We start from the raw sequence: 22,260 nt of genomic DNA, 5'->3' as shown, positions 1-22,260 counted from the left end.
GTACAGTATTTGCTGCTCGGCAAGAGTGATCTATGTTTAAATCTATGGATCCTTCCAAAATCTTCCTTTTAGAGAAGTGCTGACATAACATTCATCTACCATGTGTTTTGCAGACAAGTTCATTCTGCCTGTGCATGCAGCTGTCTAGAAGAAGAAAAAGCCAAACCAGACAACATATGATCACTTTAGTCCAATGCTGTGCTTGACTGAAAAGGTGAACTTCCAAGTGAACACAAAAACTGCCCTTTCCTATATTTCCCCAAAAGGAAGCATAAAGCAGAAGAGAAAAAATGCAACCCTCTTTTTGTAGTGGTAGTAGCAGTAGGACACTGGCAAAAGATTATTTAAGGGGCTCACAGAGAAGCTTAGAATTAGTTTTCTGCTTAAGAGTAGATCCCGAGTCATTTATTAACATCTCAATTCCTGAAAAATGTACTGGAACTGCTGGTGAGGTAGCACAAGTACTGTCTCCTCCCTCCCAAGAGGAGGGAGGAGACACTCCTTTTTATTCTCACATACATGCATATACACTATCAGTAAGAGGCTTTTGGATTTTTGTACATTTTTTCCCTATGTCACCACTTCACTGTTTTGCTTTTGATTCCATGTGCTAGTTTGCAAGATGGGGAAAACACACATTAAGAATAAACTCAATAAAAACAAACACAGTCATAACTTAGTACAGTTTTATGCTAATAAAAAACCCAACTCAAATATCAGAAAAATTAATCCTTCTATATTACCATATATAATACAATATTCTGATGGATAACTGGAAGAAACTTCTGCTGAAAGTAATCTGAAACACTAGATTCTGTACATTCTAAGAACCTAACAAAAATGTAATGAATACAAGAAAATAAGAAAAACGGAAATCATGACACACATAAACACTCACTGGTTTTAAAACCCACTGCTCCCAAGTCAAGATTCTGTAACTAATCCATGAAATTAATTAGCTCCAAAAGTAATTTTAAGATTTCTCAATGCCACATATTTTAAACAACCTGGCTAACCTTTCCATCTCAAAATTTTACTTAAGTAAAAAAGAATGTTGTGCTTTTATGGAAAAAAAATCAAAGTATGTAACAAGTTGTCTTTTCCTAATTCATATAGAATAAAGTTTATGAAACTGCTGCAGAAATATCATTACACATTCTTACCATATCCTATAACAAAAGGGTTCCAACAAAGCCTTCCTAGAAGCTGGCCAATTAAAGGGAACTGCTGGATTGCTGCAATTGAATCCTGTTAAAACATAAAAACAAACAAAAAGATAATAAATATGCTGCACATCAAAAGTAGGTTAGCAGGACTGTTAATGACACAGATTGTTGTAAATTACAATCCAAATGGTTTTGCTGTGAAATGCTCTGGAAGCAAAACACCTGCAGGTATGTAATAAAAGCAGAACTTCCTGAAATTGGCTATAATGTCATAATTCAAAATAAGTTAAAGCTTAAGTAAGTAGTTTTCTCACCTACTACTTAATTATGGTAGAAAATTTGCTCATTTGACTCACATCCAGTAATCAGAAAACAGTATTAATAACCAAGATTACATAATAATAAAAGTACAATCAAACTATATTTTTGTTGATCCTCATTGCTTTAATATACTGTCTCACAGAGTTTCTGAATAAATGAACATGTACTGTGGCATAAAACTGAGTATGTTTCTGTTACTTTCACTTGCTTTCTTTAAATTACCTTACATAATGACTAGTCCATAACAAACTGCAATTTAGCTTTTAAGAAAATAGAAAGCAGCTTCACTATAAAAAGTAGTAGACAATGTAGTTCATATACAACCCTGTGTAATCAGTCTTATTTTTCCATTTTTGTAGCTTTACTGTCTCATAAATGAAGGCTTTTAAAAATGGTGCTGTGCTGAGATAGCATGCAAGTAGCGGGAATGATAACCATCTCCTGCTGCTGCAATAAATTCCTTACATTTGTCTCACATTTGGGGCTAGCCCTAGACTTTCTGGGGCCATATTCACAAGGTCCATTTCAGGCCAAGCCTCAGATTACTTGAAGTACCAACATGAAAAATAGATATTTTTTGTTTCCCTCTTAAGAAAAAGACATATATAAATATGGGAAGAAACTTCACTCCCCAGAAATCTTTTATTTAAAAGTTAAATTCGGTTCAGAAAAAAATAACTCAGCAGTCTTTAGATAAGAAGAATATTTAATAAAAAGTACTTCCATAAGAAGTCAGCCTCATGCCATAACGCAGTATTTCTAAAGCTAACTATACTGAATACACATACTGAAAAAGCCAAGCTCAGAAAAAACATATACCCAACTAAACATATCAACAACCAAACTTAATTTTTAAAAAAAAGCACTCTACTGAGTGCAGGCAATAACTAAATTACTAAACAGAACAGCCAGCAGCATATGCCAAGGGTCTGACCATTCTCCTAGAATTCACTGCATGTGCCACAACACTGGGGTTAATGTGTCAACAGACTCTCTAAGATTTAAAGGATCAGTTACAGTTTTGCATGTTAAGGCCTTTAAATAATCCAATTTATGACCTGACAACCAGAGTCAAATTCTTGTTTATTTTAAAGAGTTTTTTAAAGAGGCTAGTGCATTGGCTGGGAAATCTCACGTGACAACAACCAATCAAGAAGAAAAAGCTCCTTTGGCAATAAATCAGGGAAACAGGAAGCACACTCCTGTTTGCATTACCTGTGACTGTTTCCCCAATTTGCCTCTCTGATCCAGCAATACATTAAGTCAATAACACAAACCTCTTTGCTACCGTTAGCTTCTGTTTTGTCAAAACATGGTGCAGATTGTTTCTGAGGATGTCTTCAAAACAGGTCACTCTTCCTTTTAAAGTTACTTACCATGTGTTTTAAAGTTTCGTAAACCTGACGCAGAAACTCCTGGAGCTGAGGCAAGTGAAGGCACACATCCTTCTGTGATTCCAGCGTGGTGGCTTGACCCCATTTAATAGCTTTATCCAGCCAATATTCAAAGTCCAGTTTGGGCACCGCAGTGTCCTGGGCCATTCCACAATCCTGAAAAAAAGATTATAACTCTCCGTCAGGCAGCACTAAACACTGGCTTCAAACCAAGAATGGAAATGGGAAGAAGGATATCTGCTAACTTTTTGTGTTTGCATGCAAAGAGGATGGGGGGTGTGTGTGTCTTTGCATTTACATCTCATAAGTGTGACAATTTTCTTTATAGTAGTAAAAGGGTAAAATAATAACACCATTGTAACAAAGTAGCAAAGGGCACACAGTAATCAGTAAATTACCTTAGAATGTACCGGCCAGCTGTGTCTCAGGCTTTTATTATCTGAATTTGTTGTCACCAATATTTCACTCAAAGAATATTAGAATAATATGTATACATTTATTTAGAATGCTTTGCATGATGAAAAACTGAAAATGTCCATTTCAAGATAAATGAAAGCATTAAAATAAGGCTCAATCAGAACAAAAAGGGTGATGGGGCCTCTGCTTGTTTTATGTTCCATATTTGTAATTGATCATTAGTTTTAAGTGCAAAAGAGTATTCTCCTTAAGGGAAACTAATAAATTTAGTATTTCAGCTCTGTTTTTCTTATTATTATACAAAGGAGCGGGAAAAAAATATATCCACATGCAGCTTTACATACAAGTCAGTTCTGAATAAAAGCTGTTCCATATATAATCTATAACCAATGGCATACTTCGCTGTAAAAACTGTGTCTTTGAGAGATGAGCATTATTGCCAAACCAGAATGTTAAAATCCAACCAAATTGTCACAGTAAAAGACACCAAAAAAAACCCCCACATTTTTTCTGCTTTCCTATTACATTTTTCGTTGGCAGAAGGATAGAGAATAGCACAGCAGGCACTACACCAACCTTTAAATCTCTCTGAAAGAAACACCTCATAGGCTGAAAGAGCAAACGAGCTCTTGCAGCCATTCTTTGTTCTTTCTGTCAAGACAACTGTCAATTAACACACATGTGGTGGCAGTTTTCAGAAATTAACAGTTGCCCACTTGGAGACAAATTCAAACACCCCTAGAAGCAACAGAAATCAGTGGATATTTACCTTCGTAAGCTACAGACCAAAAAAATAAACTTGAACCTGAGCAGCAGCCCTTCAAATCAAGCTTGCTTTATCCAGCTAACCCTTACAATCCTGTCATTTATATAGTATGCTAAACTGAGCCAGATAAAAGTCTGAAGATCATTAATGAACCTGTTTAATTTCTACAAGTAATAAATTTAATAAATACCCCATAATGAATCTCAACTATTATTTGACTTTGGATCCAGTCCAGCAAAAAAAAAAAAAAAAAAAAGGTAAAGCTGTTGTCTTGCCAGAGTTCAATGCACGTTTGTCCTAAACAAAAGTAATGTAAGTAAAGCAAATGCTTTTGTGTTCTTTATCATGGTCCCATTTCTACCTGCAACTGGTGCTATCAGCAGAACCCATAACAGACCTGTGCAGTGCCAAGATCTTACTGATATTCTACAAGCATCAAAAACAGGCTGAGAGACTTCACCATAGCTCTCTGAAGTGACATAGGTCAAACACCCAGCAGCAATTAGCCATCAAACACTCTTATCATCACAGGGACATAATAAAGCCTTTAAGACCAAATCAAAGCCAGGAACTGAATTTACACATTTGAGTAAATTAATGAGCCTGTCTGATGTTGCCAGGTAAGATTAATCCTCCTGCATAACTGAAAAATAAATCCCCTAGCACAATGGCTCCTAAACCTTTAAGAAAAAGGGAAAAAACATGAAGGAAAAAAAAACACAACAACCCAAAACAAAACAAACAAACAAACCAACCCAAAAAACAAAGCACAGACACTCCAGCATTTTGAGGCTAGTCACATGAGTTAACTACATATTAACAGAGGATCCCAGGTAAGCAAATCAAGCAGTCTCATCTCCTATACCAAGCACCTGTAATTACTATTCCAGTATAAAAAAAGGCACAGCCATCACAGGCTGAGGATGGTCTTCCCAGAGAAGCTGTGGATGCCCCATCCCTGGAGGTGTTCGAGGCCAGGCTGGATGGGGCTTTGAGCAGCCTGGTCTAGTGGGAGGTGTCCCTGCCCAAGGCAGGGGAGTTAGAACTAGATGATCTTTAAGGTCCCTTCTAACTCGTACCATTCTATGGTTCTATGATTCTTCCAGAAGTCTGACATCCCAGCCCCACAGTAAGAAAGGTGTTTTACCCCCCTTCTTAATTACAGCTAAATAAACTGGATTGCTGGTCCAGAGAAACTCCTTAGCAACACCTTAGCTGATCCAGAGCCATTGCCTTATAGAAAAAATTGTCAAAGACTGTACATTCTTTTTTAACTACAACCAAAAAAACCACAAAAAAACCCAAAACCAAAAAGGAGAACATCAGCACAAATCATAAAAGACATCTTAAAAGTATATCTGTTCTGTATGCTGCAAACTGCAAGTGTGCATTTTTAACAGTTTCTGATAGTTAATTCCCTTAAGATATCTGTCCTGAGTATCTTGGATATGAGTAAAGTACTGTCCCATCAACAGACTTGTACTAATCACAAAAAAACCTGTCGTTCATTCACTAAGAAAAGAAAGTTGTTCTGTGTTCAGTGCTATTCAAAATTGTCACCTGACATGCAGTATGTTTTTCACAGTTGTCTTGCTCTATGAAAGCATAAGCAAAGGAATTGCACCAAAAAAAACCCAACTCCACTTTCTAGAGTTCAGACCTTATCTTCAGAAGGATCAATCCTGAACTCGCACCTTTCACATCATTTTCTGATGAAACAGAAAGAGTGCTCTTTCTAAAACTGAGTTCAGAAATTTTAGATGCAGTCTAATGCTTATTCACGGATGAGTTTATGGGTAAAAACAGAGGAGTCAGTTTTCCATCCTGTTTCTAAAGTGGATTAAAGGACAAATAAATGTATTTTTGTGTGCAATTAATTTTCTGAAACTGCTCAAGATACCATCAGAAATAAGGAGCAAGTGACCTATATGACTAATAGAACAGCTAACCCACAGCGCATATCTGTAATAAACTGTGGTATATATACTGAAAAAAAAGGGGAAATAAACCATTAAGGGTGACGTGAACAATCTTTGTTTGCACTCTTTTTGGGGGCTGGAGGCAAGGTTGAGCACTTATGTAAAGCTTTATAAAAGAACCACTCCTGCCTATTCAAGGGTAGCAGAAGCAGAATCCCTTACAGCAACTACTAGAAACTGAACATAGATTTTCAAAAATTATCATCACAAATTCTGCAAGTGCAAAAAATATTGCTATCATCTGATTTGGGATACAATCAATTCACATTTTATAAAACTTAATCCTGAGGTCTACACAAAGGTATATTAAAGTGACATTTCCAAGAATTGCTGCGTTGTTCATGTAGGCCATTGGCCTTTGTTCAGCATTTTGTATGTGCTTCAGCACATCATTGATCAAGACCATGTTTAACTTAATAGGCACTAATATTTGGCTGCATAGCTGCATTGCTACCTTGCTTATGCCAGATTAAAGGAAAACCAGAAAAAAAAGAATTATTCCAAGCACCTGTTCTATTTGCAATAGCATGATTTTTTAAGCTGTACTTATGCATTTGCTTTCTTTACAAGCCTCCAATGAAATAGTTATTTTATTGATTGTTTATTTTAACTATAGCATTTAGTCCTGAAAAGAGCAATTTTATTCATATAGCTTACTCTTGTCTTCACCTCAACATTACTGGAAAGCATACAGCAAAATTACTGAATGTATAAATAACACAACTAAAAGGAAAACATTACATACCAAACCTGACACACAGATTTCATCTCAAAAAACTGTCACAGGGTATATAGTTTATTAACAAGAGAAATATAAAACTATTAGCTAATTAAGTGTAATTTAAACATTCAGATCCCAGTCAGATACAGAACATATAAACAGACTTACAAAAACTAGAGATAATAAAGACTTGATTAAAACTTTTTCTTGTCATACTGTTAAGTATATTCCTAAAGTCTCTTCCAGGGTGACTTCCACTCTCTTCAGTTAGTTGGGAGTCCTTTTATTTCATCTGCCAAAAAATTAAATACTGCTTCTTGTTTATGACTATTTATTCCACAATATTAGAAATTCAGAAGCTGGATTTACTGTGAATCACCTTAAAATATCCTTTACTTCTGGAAAGAAAGGGAAGAAATAGTCTTTAGCCCTCCTCTCTCAGAACCCCCAGTCAAACCCTCCTGGTCTTGTACTTTAAAGCACGCGGAACCCTGTGGAGCTCAGGCTTGAGGGTACTTGTTATATCTTTCAGAAGCTAAAGGCAGCATTTCCAACAAGGAATGGATTAGCTTTATTCTGTCAAGTGAGCTATCTGGATTAGTGTCTGAAATGTAACACTTTAGTCAGTAACTTTTGTTACCAGATCTTGAGGCAAAAGTCCTACAGTATACCAAGGCACTCCATGTAAAAAGTTCCTGCTACATCCTCCAGAACACACACATACAAACTCCACGCTGTCACGGCACTCCATGTGAAGACATACCGGAATACTATTCATCTGTGATAGACTGTAACTATTTGCAAGGGTAGGAGAGATACCAACAAAGTTTTCAGAAAACTTCTGACAACTATCTCCTTACCTATAGTCTGAAAATGAAATACTTGTGCATTCAGCATTTAAGGTTGTAAAAGAATGAAGATTTTAATTTTTTCCTCTAGAATGGTAGAAATAAAGTATTTTTAAGTAAAACATAAAAAGAGAAAAATCAAGTGTAAGCAAAGTAACTTCTTTACTATTAAAAATTCTGAAACTCAGGACTCAGATGTAGTGAAAAGGGAATATGTGGTTGCTAAAACATTACAGCCCCTCAGGAAGCATTTCTGTCAATCACAGGAACTTCAGTAACAAACTTTCATAGCTTTCAGTGTCCCCAAATCTGGCTTTAATAGATTGCCAAAAATTGCTACTAAACTTCTATTACTTAGTTTGTCTTTAATCTTGTAAATTCAGTTGTTAAATAAATAAAAGCGTGTTAAGTAGAAGGATCTTTGAGATACCAATAAGGTACAATATTGCCTTATGTCTAAGCATTCCAAATAAATGTGACAGAAACTTGCATTCAAGGTAAAAAGCTCTCATTGCATACTTTTACTTGAACCAGTGATAAGTAGCTCCACAGTCCAAATGAACACTTCACTTTTCCATTACTCCACCTCCTCTCTCAAATCTTGCCCATCAGCAACCTCAGCTTGTGAGGAAAAACAAAACAAGAAAACAGTTAAAATACTTAAATGACACCAGGGTTCAAAGGCTCCAAACAGAACAGGTCACCATTGAGCTAACAGAACTCATACGCATACATTCCAAATTGTATGGAAATTCCAAACCCCCAAAATTATTTTTAGGGTTGTTAACACTTAAAGAAGCAGTACAACAGTCTCTTTGTGCATGTGTATTACCCTAGTAGGTATTAGGAGACTAACACTAGGAATTCACAGACTAGATATTAGGTTAAGCACTTCAGCATATTATATAACAAAAAGATGACATGATTTTGACTCCTTAGTTAATCACCCTTCACTTAATTATGATACAGCATGGTTGATACGCTAATAGAGCAGAAGACTAATAACTTACTGTTTCCATTATTATAATCATGTCACAAATGTAATATCTAATGGATGATAATTTGAGGTTATGCCCAAAAAAAAAAAAGTAGCAGTTACCCAGAACACAGGTAAGATTTTCTCTTTTATTATTTCTCTACATAAAACGTCTAATTAGGTTCTTTAACCTTGTTCCCACAAGTACATTTTTCATTTTCACCTTGACAACTCTCCTTTTACTTGCCAAGAACAGAAAGAAAACATAATACATACTTAGTTAGGCAGTAAGATCAATCATGATTTATTTCCCACTTTAAAGAAAATCTATTACTAGCCTCCCCAAAATTAATTAAGAAGAAATTTATTAGGAAAAAAGTGAATATTTTTTTAAAAAACTTCAGGAAGGCCCAAGAGTAGGAAAGACTATGTGAAAATTAAAAACACATATTATTTATTCCTGTCATTTTATTTTTCACAGTGTCCCTTGTTGAGAAATTAGTTTCATGGGCTGATTTATAGGTCGCTATTAAACCTAATCCACACGCACTGGTAGTCCAGCAGTCAAGAATAATCTAGAGAAAAATTTGCATCTTGATTCTGGACTGTGTGTTTACATCCAATGTTGATTTTTTATTTAATAACTTTTCAGATAAGAGTAAGTTTGCCAATTCCTCTTTGTGCCTATATCCACAGGTACTTTACAGGAAGAACAAACCACTATTATAGAAAACTGCCTGTCTATATGCAGACTTTTCAAATTAAAACAAATTGCATGCAAATATATCTTCCTCTGGAATTAAAACCAAAGAACTCAGTTTTAGCAAAAGAACAGAACCAACACGGGCTAAGCAGCATGCAAAATCTGGTAAACCAAATAGCTGTCAAGCAGATGGGTGGTATTATTGTTCAACATTTAGACTTACAGTTGTCCTAGAGAAAGTAATTAAGTCCTCTATTCTGCTCCTCTGCTTTTCTTTCCTCTGTTTACTCTGATAATTAGAATTTTAACAGTTGTCAGATCTGCTTTCTGAATTATATCATCAGGTCTCCCAGAAAAAAGAGACCAATTTTCATCTTTAAGGGATAGTGGCCACTAACAGGGCTACTTCATGGACAGCATATGTTTCAAACCTCTTGCACAGGTTTAATCTGAGTAACATTGCAAACAGCAAAATGATGTTTCCAGTTGCATTCTGCTGTCCTGCAGGACTGGAGAAGACTTGATGCCCTGATGAAGCATGCACTGCTGGGATTCAGACAAGATCTCCCTTTCCTGAATGGTCTGAAAACATTACATCTCCCTTTCCCCTCAAAAGGACTATATGATCATAATTAAGCCTTCACCTCCCCATTCCTCAGGCTGTAAGTTTCATGACCAAAAAATATTCTTTGTTAGCCTTTCCTGATAACAGTAACCACTTCTCACAAAAATTAATTTTAAAACTTTCTGGTTCTAATGGCAGGCTGGTCTTGCAGCAGCAGATCTTCCTTCTGACCTACCCCGTTTCAAAAGGCTAAGAATAAAACCTTCTTTAATGGGAAAGGTAGAAATAATATCTCAGCACATCCATCTAACTCTTTTGCCCAATGGAACAGTGAAAGATGTGAAAGACATTTAGAAGTGATATCGCTGAATTTTATAGAGCTTATTTGTTACCTTTCCATAACGAATCTTAAGAGGACAACAAGGCAATTAGTTATAATTTCCATACACAAAATTCCATATACAATGACCAGCCCACATAATGGATTACTATGTTTTCAGGCACAAATTGAATACAAAGTTTGATCACAAGCCACTGGAAGTCACTCCCGCAAGAAACGCACCAACTAAGTTATTAAGACTCCAACATCACAAGTATTTTGTTTTTAAAAAAGTTAAATTTAAGAGAAGAAAACAGACAATGAGGTAAAGTAGCTTTATATCTCTGGCAGAAGGCTGTACACAATTCAGCAAAGTATCAAACCATACGATGTCCTAATTTAAAAGGATTTCAATGTCAGGCCTAGCCAGATCGAAAACCAGCAAGGCCCACATAAAGCTACCCATATCACTAGACAAGGAATCAGATGCATGTACAAAATGGAAATTTGCTTCAAGGCAATAAAGCAAAACCCAAGTTTGACCAGTGCACACTGATGTTAAACAGATCAGCTTGGCCTTCCAAAACAAAAACGAGACTTGAAAGAAACAGGGGGCTTCTAGCTCACCCTTTAACTCTGTGCTTGTTCTTGTCTATCTGAATTGCTTACCTCTCATCACTACACAGTGATCTAACACAGAAAGGTAAAAACAATATATGACAAATTGCAGCAGAACCTAGAAATTACATACTGGGCATGGTAAACAGAAGCAGAAACAAGTACATGCCTTCACAATCTTCTAGAAATGGTGGGGGTGTGGGTGGGTGTGGGGATGTGTGAGGCACACCTTTCAACATATTTCCTCAGTAAGGCAAAAAATTAACCTGTTTTGTCTTGCACAATCTAAATAGCAAACCTTCCAAGATTATTGTGGTAATGCTCAGGTCACTGTAATGTGGCAATCTCTCCTAGTGCTTCATAAAGATTTTTTGGGATAGCTCTAATGAATATGAATGTCATAATATTCTTGTATTTATTTCGCTGGACAGAGCCTTTTGACTCAGCCCAGATTATTTTCAGCTGACTTCTGCGACAACAGCTGCAATAAAGGCCACACAAAGGAAAATACAGATAAGAAGGCAATGCAAACGAAGAATAAATGCAACTCAGGAAAGAGGCATTAGGTCTGATTCAGCCTCTGAACTACAGGAGACGGAACTGCTTCTATAGAGTATCTGGTAACATAAAGATAGAAGTAACATAATTTTTATACCATTTCACAAAAAGTCCGATCATTGCTAACATCAGTTTATCTTCACTATGGCTAGTAACATCACACACCAATTATGCATAGGCCTCCAATATCAGTAGTCTAAACACTACATAAATTAGACCTTCTTTTGCAGGTTACAGGACAAGGAACAAAATTCTTATTCTATTTACATCAGCAGCAAAATTTTTGTTAGTCATGGTGCATTCAAGACACTGAGCAGCTTATCCACATAAGAGCTCATCGAGTCACTACACCAGAAAAAATAGTCCTATTCACAATAATGGCAAATTCATGTTAGATGTAATTTATTTTTTGTACCCCTTCTTCTACACCCAATCTGCCAGACAATGCATCACTCAGTATCTCGTGAGCTATCTGACATGAACTTAAGACTATGAAGCTTTCATTACCCTCTTCTTGAAAGTATTATGCTCTCATTTAGTTTCTTGTAAGCCAAAGTGAAGATGTGAATGAATTATAATTACCTACACACAGAGTAAAATTGTACTTCCTCAATTAAACCTTTACATCTGGTTACCACTGTCTCCTTCAGCTTAAAACCACTACTAGACATTTTTGCTGTAACATCACATGCCTAAAAGGCTTTCTTTAACCTCTTCTCTACAGAGCAACACTTCAGAAAAAAAACTAATCCAGGACTGCTGGTGGACATCAGGCTCAACGTGAGTCAGCAGGGTGCCCTGACAGCCAAGAGGGCAAACCACTCCCTGGGATGCATCAAACACAGCACGTCCAGCCGGTCAAAAGAGGGGATTATCTCACTGTATTCAGCCTCGGTGCAGCCTCACCTTGAGCACCGTGTGCAGTTCTGGGTCCCACAATTTTAGAAGGATGTGAAGGTACTTGAATGTGTCCAGAGGATGGCAACAAAGCTCGTGGAAGGGCTGGAAGGCATGTCCTGTGAGGAGCAGCTGAGGACTCTGGGTTTGTCTAGTTTGGGGAGAAGGAGACTGAGGGGCAACCTCCTTGCTCTCTACAGCTTCCTTAAGGGGGGACGTGGAGAGGGAGGTGCTGAGCTCTTCTCCCCAGTATCCAGTGATAGAACACACGGTAACGGTTCAAAGCTGTGCCAGGGGAAGTTTAGACTGGACATTTCTTTACTGAGAGGGTGGTCACACACAGGAACAGGCTCCTTAGAGGCGTGGTCGATGCCCCAAGCCTGCCAGCCTGCCAATGCCCTTAATAACAAGCTTTAATTTTTGGTCAGCCCTGAAGTGGTCAGGCAGTTGGACTAGATGACTGTTGTAGGTCCCGTCCAACTGAGCCATTCTACTCTATTCTGTTCTGATCTGAACACAAACAAAACCAATCATCCAAGCTACCCTCATCATTGACCTTTCTCTCCAATTAACCTCTATTTGGATACCACTTGATTGGAATACAGTGAAATTTATTTCCTTAAGATTCAGTTCCTCTGAAAAAAAAAAAACCAAACAATTGTAACTAGAGATTAAGTCATCATGAAATAAACAGCATCCTTCTTTCCAGAGTTGTGATTCTTTGTGCTACCAGTGAGGGGGAGTTGCATATACACCCATCCTTAGCACTTTTCTTTCCTTTTAGACACTGCACTTTAAGTTCTGCAATTAATAAATAAGCAATGATTCCCTAATTTCCAAGCATAAGTGGAAGAACATACATTAAACTGTACACAGCAAGTTAGAATATCAGTCCTCTCTTGAGAGGGGTCATATACAACCTGTAATGTAAAAGAAAACAGCATATTCCTTTGTATTAGTATTTCAAGGAACAGCATTCGCTTCTACTCGTACATACCAAAATTACAGGAGACGGGGGGGAAAGCCTAAAAAAGTTCCTACCAACTAAGCTGTGGAGAAGATTCTGCAAATTGGTAGCACGATACAGAAATACTCTCTTTTGTTTCACCATTTAAAAAATAAAACAGGTTGGACGAACACACAACACAACACAGGTACACAATCCTTTTAGACACAGAGAAGAATGACTAGCATTTCTTTCTTCAATTAAATTGTAAGTTAACAGTATAGGGCTTCATATTTCCAACAATTATGCTTCTTTAATAGCCATGCAACTTTGCTAAATTCAAGCTTTACCCCTGACTTATACAGATTTAAGAAAAGAAAACACATGGTCCAAATCTTTATTACAAGTATTTGAACATCAGCTAAAATACTGCCTATGGTATTGACATCCAAAGCTATTCATATAGTGTATAGAGTTGTCTTGCTCATAGTAAGTAAATTCCTCTCTCTGAAAATCTCTAGAACATTTTTTTTTAAGACTGTCTAACATTTACTATACTAATGAAGGACTTAACCTTTCGTGGAAATTCTTCGGCTCTACAGAGTTAAAGAATTTCTACATAAGCATAAGGAAACAGAGGCACAAACAGAAAATGACTTGTCCAAAGTCACTGAGAAACATATGACAGAGAGATAAAAGACACAAATCGCATACATTCTAGCCCATTAGACAACACTGATTCTCAAGGATTTCCTCAAAGACAATCTCTTATTCAAGCTAAACTCCCTAAGCATGACACAGTGGTTTATGCAATAGTGAAGGGCAATATTCCACCAAAAAGAAAACGACCACACAACAATCACGGCACAGTATTTTCTTTCCAGTTATTATACACACTTACTTTTGTATGAACTCTATCTAATGACAGCATAGTAAGTTTAAGAAAAAATGATACAGATTTATTCTATCATCAGTTGAGGCTGCTGAAATTCTGTGAAAAAAAAGCATTCACATAGTCACATCCAATGAAAGTAAGTTTGCAAATGAAAGAATGCATTTCTCTTTGGCATAAAAAACCACAAACTCATACTTTTCTCCTCTCTGTCCCTTCACTACTCTCACCCAGAAATAACCACAGATAAAATCTTCTGAATAAAGATGTATTTATGGCACTAAGTACACCTGACAGAAAACGAAAAATGTATTCTTCAGAAGAATAAAAATAACTTCATGACATCCACATCAACATTTACACCTTTTTGTTGTACATTATTTTAACACACTCCCACAGACACTTGTCCCTGGAGTCCATTGACAAGGTTTCATGCTATTCACAGGCATTAAATCAGGCTATTCATTCTTTGCAAACAAGAAGAGATAAGTTTCCTCAGAAACATCTAGAGCAAAGACTTTCAGTGATTCACTCAGTCAAACTTATAATGCAGCAACAATTAGCTATGTGGGCATTTACATTGGAGACAGGGCACTGACATTCAAAGCAACGAGCCATTGATTTGGGGAATTCTCAGTCAATTACTCCTGCATATTCTATGCATATGACCTTTTTAATGTGCTAATAGTGGCTTGCCACTAAGATTTTTGTCGCATCTGTTCATGAAAAACCTCAAAATTTAGGAATGCCACCCTTGGCATGAAATTAAAGCTATATAGTTCTGGTATACCAAGAGGAGGGAATTCCTTATGAATTTGGGTCAGTTGATGGGAGATGAGCCCTTTCAATGTACAAAATAGGAACACAGTGGTAGGTCTCCTGGCCTCTTCTCCTTGGATGCTCATATATGTCATTTAGTTGTGTATTATGATACTTTATTACAGTCACTGTTTGAAATATTTCAATACTGTCACATAGTTAATCAAGATTTATAAAACAAACACGTCTAGTGAACGTACTAGTAGGGAGGAAGGACAGCCTTACAGTTTGGCTCCAGGACTCAGAAGCCCAAGAGTCTGATTCTCAGTTCTGACATATCTCACACATGACACTCAGGAAGTCATTTAAGTTTCCAAGGCCTGTTCTACTTCACCCCTACAGGAGCCTGATTAGTATTGCTCTAATTTTAAAGTTTAATAGTACAGTGTACTTAAAAACAAACAAACAAACAAAAAAAACCAACCAAAAACTAAAAATACTTGTTTGATAACATCAGATTTTCTTCCATTTTCAAGGAAAAAGTATTAGTTCTTCCCAACGATTTACAAAGTTCCTTTTGCTGCAGTAGCCTCATGGACTTTATTCCGCCAGATTACTATAACTGATGCTGTGCAAATTATATTTGAGCAAGTCATCTGTCTTTAAATTATGTACAATAATATCTGTATAATTCATGACTAGTAACTTCATGAAAATATAATTCATGGTATTGCTTACCTATAGAATTTCTATTAAAAGTTGAATCATCACACACCATTTGTCATAGCCATCTAAAATAAGTATTATTTCTATAGTAAAATGCGTAACTAAGTCTTACTAATTTTTAAATACTTTTGAAATACCCACAAAGTTACCAGCCCTCACCAAGGAGAAAATACTTAACATATTCTACGTTCCTATAACTTACAAAGTAAAGTAACTATGAGGTCCTAAATTGGTCTCAGAAGTTGGTGGGATGTGCCATCAAGTTTCAAGACACAAAAGATTTTTTAATTCCAAAGCTACATGACAGAAAATACAAATAATGAGCATTTCCATGATCTTAATTTTAGCAACATTAATAATAATGACAGCCATTTATGATAAAACTAACTGGAAAGTTCAGCCTGTGAATACCCTTCTTGGTGAAAGTTAAATTCTTTAATTCAATATTTGACTTTATTTTTGAGAGCTGTACTACTGTTTACACACATAATAAGATTTTTACAACTGGCATACTTTCATGCATTTTTTAGATCCGGTTGGCACAAAATATGTTGTCTTCAAAAAAAAAAGAATCTGGTGAGTCGAAGATTGAAGATTTTTGTTTGGGATTAATCTCATGTAATATATGCATCTTGCTGTAAATGTAAAAAACAATTCCATGTATATCAAAGGACTCTAACGTTTCTCAAATATTGTTTCAGGAAAGAATTGTTTCACCCATCCCTCAGTCTTCACAAGATTCTTCACCCATCTTTTGAAAGACCCATCTTTTTGTCAAAAAAAGCACCTTCATGAAAAAAGTAAGTATAGTGAAACATATGGCTTAGGGAAAAGGAAAGAAATTATGGTTTAAAAGTATACCAAGTGCACAAGGCTGCTCCATTAACAGAAAAATTGTGTCTAGTACCTTCAAATGGGTTCTTCTTGTTGCTCTAACTCTCCATAACATCTCCCTTAAAACCCAGCTGTGACTGGCATCCCTTATGACGCATTCATCCATGGTATCCTATGGTTAATTTCATGTGGTGACCATCCAGCTGGCCCATGTGCATGTGCCAACTAGATGGAGGTCTGCTGCCAAACAAAATGTGGAACAACAATCTCTCTCTTTGACCCTGCCCTCATTTTTAGAAAACATATAGGAATAGAATTGTTTTCAAACCTTTATCCTGCTTTCAAGCTTTGTTAAAATTGACTAATGTGTTCGATTCTTAGCAGCCAGAGACATGAAGATGTGGAATCACACAGCTCTCATTTCCCAAGGAAACTAAGATAAAAAAGCACTTATTATCAAACTTGATCCGTACCTACAAGTGAAAATATAACCTTCAGGATCTGTTTCCGACTCATACTTTGCCACTGCCACGTTTTCTAAAGGCATGTTTCCAGTGAGAGGCAAGTATAGCAGCATTTATGTTCTTTTTACAAACCAACCATTACAGGAAAACCACAAACGCTCAGCAGGCCTGTTTCTATCCAAGAGATGGCAGTAGTGAACAAACATCCACGTGGAGAGGAAGAGAGATTGCAACAGGGAGGAAAAAAGGATAAACAAGTAAAAGGGCTTTCTGGCAATGCCAAAATTCAACAGACAGAAGATTTTCATAGACCTGTCAGTAGCTCACTATATACTTTGATAAATATCTCAATTTCTGCTTCCAATATCAGAAGATGATGAATTCTTATGACACAATTTTTGAACCTTGAAAAAAGAAGGGAAAATGAACATAAAAACAAGTAAGAGCAAATAATCCATCTCATTCAAACTAAAGTGAATGTTACTTCATTTGATGTCCGCAGAGAAGAAAGCTTTCCTTTTACAAAAAGTATTCAGAGAGTTTGCACTGGCGGGGGCGGGTGGTGGTGGTGGCGGGAAGGAGCTTCAGATCCTTATAATTACATATTGGAAAAAAATACCAAATTCTTAGGATTCTCCTGGTTTTCAAAAGCCTGTCACTAGAATGTCATGCCCCACAAATTTTACCTAAATCATTCTTCATTGTGATATAGAGCAGTAACCATTACCCCATTTTAGTTATTCTTCCACATCAAAATGGCGATTTGGAAATTTTTTTGAGAGGAGTCGAAGGTAGTGGTTTAATTACCTGTATTTGTGAACCAAACCCAAAAATAAAAGTGGCGATTTCTGCCAACACTTGTGAGGCATTGGTCTTCCTTAATCTTTAGTTTAAATGAAAGGCCAGCTACACTATCTGACAGTGTACTGTAAAAGCATACTGTACTGGAGTTTCGCCACTAGGGCAGATGCCTGTGAGTGTCAAGACTGCACGATACAAAATTTGGTACCTCTGCTAAATCAGAAACAAAGCTGGGAACTTTTTACTGCCCCTCTCTGTAAACCGTTTAGGAAGGTGTCTGTGTTGCACTGATCTCGTAGACGTATCACAAAAGGACATTTTATCGCTTGGTTTCCGAAGTTCCTAGAACGAAGGGGAACAGCAAGATGCAGGCAGACGCAGACGGGAAGTCTCTCTTTTCAAATGCTTTCACTACCGGACGACATGGACCAAGTCCCAGCTGTTAGCTGGGACGTGCATGCGGTGTTTCTTTTATCACAGCCATTCCCACCTTCCGCAGCCCGCAGCCGAACCGGCATTCCCGCGAGAAGCCTCAACCCTTGTTTGTGGGAGTCCAACACAACTGCTTCCCCCGCGGCGAGAGGCACGCCGGCAGCAAGGCACGAAATACCGAAGGTTACCTCACGAGTGAGGTAGCGGCAGCTAGTGAAGCCGCTGAGGCAAGGCCCGGGGCGGGACGCGGCGCACAGGCCGCACAACCGAGGGCAACACCAGCCTCAACGCCGCAGCCACCCGCCCCTGGCAGCGTAGAAACCTCGGAGGAGAGCCGGGCCCGCTCGCCACCCCCGGCCCGGCCCGGTTCCCCGCCGCCAGCTCCCTCAGCGGGGGCGCCGCGCCCGCCCCTCACTGCTGCCCCCGCGCCCGCCCCTCACTGCTGCCCCCGCGCCCGCCCCTCACTGCTGCCCCCGCGCCCGCCGCCCCGCCCCCGCCCCCTCCCCCTCCCCCTCCCCTGCGACTTACCGCGCGGCCAGGCTCGCGCTGATGGTTTGAAATGTTCGCGCGCTGTGCTCCCGCGCGCCTGCGCGGGACCGGGTGGGCGGGGGAGAGTAAGTCGAGGCGGGGTGGAGCTGCCGGTTGGCGGCGGCGTGTGGGGCGGATGGGGCGGCCTCGGCTGCCGAGGCGGTCGGCTGGAGAGCGCGGGCTCCTCGGCTGTTGGGTCGCTACCTCACCGCCTGGCTCCGCAGCTCCTCCCTGGCCACAGGCTTTTATCCTGCCGTCTCAAACGCGGGACCCCAGTGTGACCTGGAGCAAAAAGCCTCATCGGTCTTCACAGATGATAGGCTCGGGGGGCTCCTCGTGACTGGAAGCCACATGCGGGTGTTACCTGAACATCCAAAGCTTTGGTAGGTGGAACACAGCGAGATGGGTCAAGCCAGCTTTGATGCTGTGCGTGCAGCTAAGGTAGTAACTCCACAGGGAAATCAAAATGACGGGGACTTTATGCCCTGTGGCAAGCCTGCCAGGGCGCGTTTGTTGGTGGTGGACCTGTGATGGCCCTGTGGTGCCCAGCTGGTCCTGATCTCTTGACTGACTGTGAATGAAAGAAATCTTTCATTTCTTCTGGTAAGACTAAACACAAAACCTGACAAACTTTGTTGCCAGTTTTGTTGACATCAACAGGTCTTTTCACCACCTTGTGAAAAAAATGCAAACTGTGTGAGTACAGACGTACAGTAGATAACAAACTTTGCTTTGAGTAAACTTGGGGTTTGAAAAAATACCTGATTTTTCCAACTGAAATTTGTGCTGGTGCTAAAATCAGGAATATACACATGGTGTGCCTTACTATCCCTCAATTTGTTAAAAAACATCAGTAGTAAAGCTAGCAAGGCCCATATTATGTGACTTAACCAGTATTGAGTTATGCTGGTCCTCAAGGTGCAAAGCTACACAATCTTGACTTCTTAGTGCAGTTTTTGCTCATTGTCATGGGCCCACCTACATGATCATACTTTATTCACCTTCTTGTCGTTCTTTCTTTTTCACTCGTCTACTTGACTCCTTTTCCTGTTCACCCTGTTAGTTTTTCCACTACAGACTGGTTTTACCTCCATATCCGCTACTAGCAATGAAGAGCTGATGGGAAATTACTACAATATTCCCACCTGTTTTTTTTGAGAAGCCATCCCCCTTAAAATTCTTTTCTAGCATCTTCCTCTTCCCAAATACATACACTTAGACCACTCTGTCCTTATTTCCACCTTGAAGAAACTGTGGATAGTGAGGCATTCGTTGCGATCCTACCTAAAGAAAACCAAAACAAATTATTTGAAAGAACAATGTCACTAAGGGAAATGCTCTCTATCTTGAACCTAGGTCAGAGAATGAGTCTTTTCAGATGGATTTTAGATTAAATCCCGCTGACATCATTAGTCCAAATTGACAGGCTAGTTTGTATTAAGATTTGTGTTCAAGATTTTTGCTCTGCATGAACATAGGACTACCACTGCTGCGGAAGTTGCTGTTTTTACATTTTACCCAGTCCATCTGATGTCCAAACTCATTACTCTCATTCAGCTTTCATATTCTTCCTTTTAGATTTTGTGCAGTATGTCATCTTTTCTGATCACCACTGATTTCAATTTTCTGTAAAATGAGGCAAATCCCCTTCAGTACGGAGGCAAATTCAACCTACCTGTGTAGTGAAATCCCCATGTGTGAATAGTTATGTTACTTTTTTTCATTTCATCCTAACGAATCAGCAACACCTGATGAATTAAAGGCTTGTCTGTGGAAGTTTCAAAGTACTTTCTTGAGAAACAGCAATTGCTTATCAGGCAACCCACCAAGACAAACTGGCAAGGATGTTTCCCACACATCCAGCACATCTGCAGAGCACAACTCGGAGGTTTGGGTGTAATGCCCGTATTCGCACTGTGAGTCCAGTTCATAACTCATGCAAGTCTTTAATCATTCTACTCCTTCTCTTTCTTGTCAAATGAAAACACAGGAGAATATTTGTTGTCTGCCATCAATTGTGTTAACACTTCCTTATATGTCAGCATTATTAATTATTTCATTGCTGAAATGTGTAACTATTCTGCTACAGTGGAAGAAGCTTGAGTGGAAGAAGCTTGATAACATAATTTTTCACGTTTCTGACTGAACATATTCCATTGTTGTCCAATGCCTGTTTCTGTCTCATATTCACAGAGTAGCAAAAAGCTGCTTTTGTTAATCGCCTGATGTTTATACCATTAGCAGAGCCAATTTTCTTCTTGCTATGCAAGAAGCCATATCCCAGTTCTCATGCACACCCGAACATATGCCCAAAGATCACTGTAGTGTACCAGAAGCTGTGAAAAATAAACCCAGGAATTAAAAAATGGAAAAAAAGACATTTAAGAAAGTCCTGGGAAAGGGTGTAGCAGATAGATGTATAAAAAAAGGAATAAATATAATAGCAAAGATGAAAGCAAATGGCTAATACGCATAAGCTCCAGTGGGTGGAAAGAACATTTGGTAGTATTATCTTCCAATGACCCTCATTTTAAATAGTCACAAAATAAGTGGCACTGATATGAATAATTAATTAGGTAGTACAAATCAGAGGAATGCCAATACAAATGTTACTTCAGACATGCTGTATGCAGTTTGCCACTCTCCTACTTTTAATAAATGCAAAACATTTGAGTGTTAAAATAATGTTATTGTGACTATGTTTCGTAGCCTTGATCTTTAATAGCAGGTACTACTTACACATAGAGCTAATCCAGCTGCCTAGTCTCAAACAGAGAATTACTAATAGAATATCTTTCTAACTTAAAAAAAAATATTTGAAACTGTTAAAAGTCCCCAATAATAGTACTGATGTAGATAAGAATGCCATGACTTCCAAACTTGAATATTTAGAAAAGGATCTTCCAAATACTGCTGAATTGCTGGCTGCTCCCTGAGAACCCTAGCAATCTCCTCTTCCCCGAAGTATGTTGCAAAAGCCCGTTGTTATGCTTTGCACTTTGATGAGATACAGCAGATATTACCTTTTGGTTCAGGGCAAAATATCACCATTTTGTCTTTTGGCCAGTACTAATTTGGTAGGAAAAAGTCGCGTGGTGGAGCAAAAGAAGGAAGTATATCTTTGACAGGTTTTCGGAAAAAAAAAAAAAGAAGAAATGGAAAAAAAAGTCCCAGCTGCTTGAAGCTGCTCAGAGGTTTGGAATGTTAGAATAAATACTGGGGGAGATAGATTGATGGGACAAACTGCAGGTGAGGCACACAAAGGTGCATGGTAAATATAATTTATCAGTGCTCATGACCACAACATATGTAATATATTTTATGCACGTTACAGTGATTAGCTAAAGAGCACATACTGGTTTAAGCAACACAAGAGCTTCTGCTTAAACAAACAAACACAGTACCAAGCAAAATGCCCTCAGACCCCTTCGCTGAAGTGAACATGATAATGTACCTTCATATAGGTCTGTGGCTAGTTCAAAATGGTTTCTACAAGACAACAAGGAGCTAACATAGTCACTGTATACGTATTGTTGTCCTTGATGGATGGAATTGCAACTGCCCAAGTATTAGAGTGGCAAACAAAGCATCAGTAATATTTGAGAAGTTTCTTTTCCCACCAGAGAATAC

General features: G+C 38.3%; 1 protein-coding gene across 5 annotated transcripts in view; it reads right to left on the bottom strand.

The window, feature by feature from the left end:
• FANCC (FA complementation group C) overlaps positions 1 to 18,677 on the bottom strand; it is an 85,449-nt gene extending 66,772 nt beyond the window's left edge. For 3 of the 5 annotated variants that reach the window (XM_054186772.1, XM_054186775.1, XM_054186776.1), the window contains exons 1-3: positions 3,280 to 3,391; positions 2,864 to 3,037; positions 1,164 to 1,248 (exon numbers count right to left, since the gene is read on the bottom strand). In XM_054186772.1, the coding sequence (XP_054042747.1) occupies positions 1,164 to 1,248; positions 2,864 to 3,028 (250 nt within the window). In that variant the 5' untranslated portion in view covers positions 3,029 to 3,037; positions 3,280 to 3,391. Of the gene's footprint in view, positions 1 to 1,163; positions 1,249 to 2,863; positions 3,038 to 3,279; positions 3,392 to 8,131; positions 8,235 to 18,630 lie in introns of those variants that run through there. The other 2 variants (XM_054186773.1, XM_054186774.1) reach the window with 2 other exon arrangements.
• Positions 18,678 to 22,260: the final 3,583 nt, after the last annotated feature.

This window comes from Rissa tridactyla, chromosome Z, assembly GCF_028500815.1.
Source record: "Rissa tridactyla isolate bRisTri1 chromosome Z, bRisTri1.patW.cur.20221130, whole genome shotgun sequence".
Taxonomy (NCBI): Eukaryota; Metazoa; Chordata; class Aves; order Charadriiformes; family Laridae; genus Rissa; species Rissa tridactyla.
The sequence above is the reverse complement of the archived record's forward strand: the minus strand, read 5'-3'. Positions and strand labels throughout refer to the sequence as shown.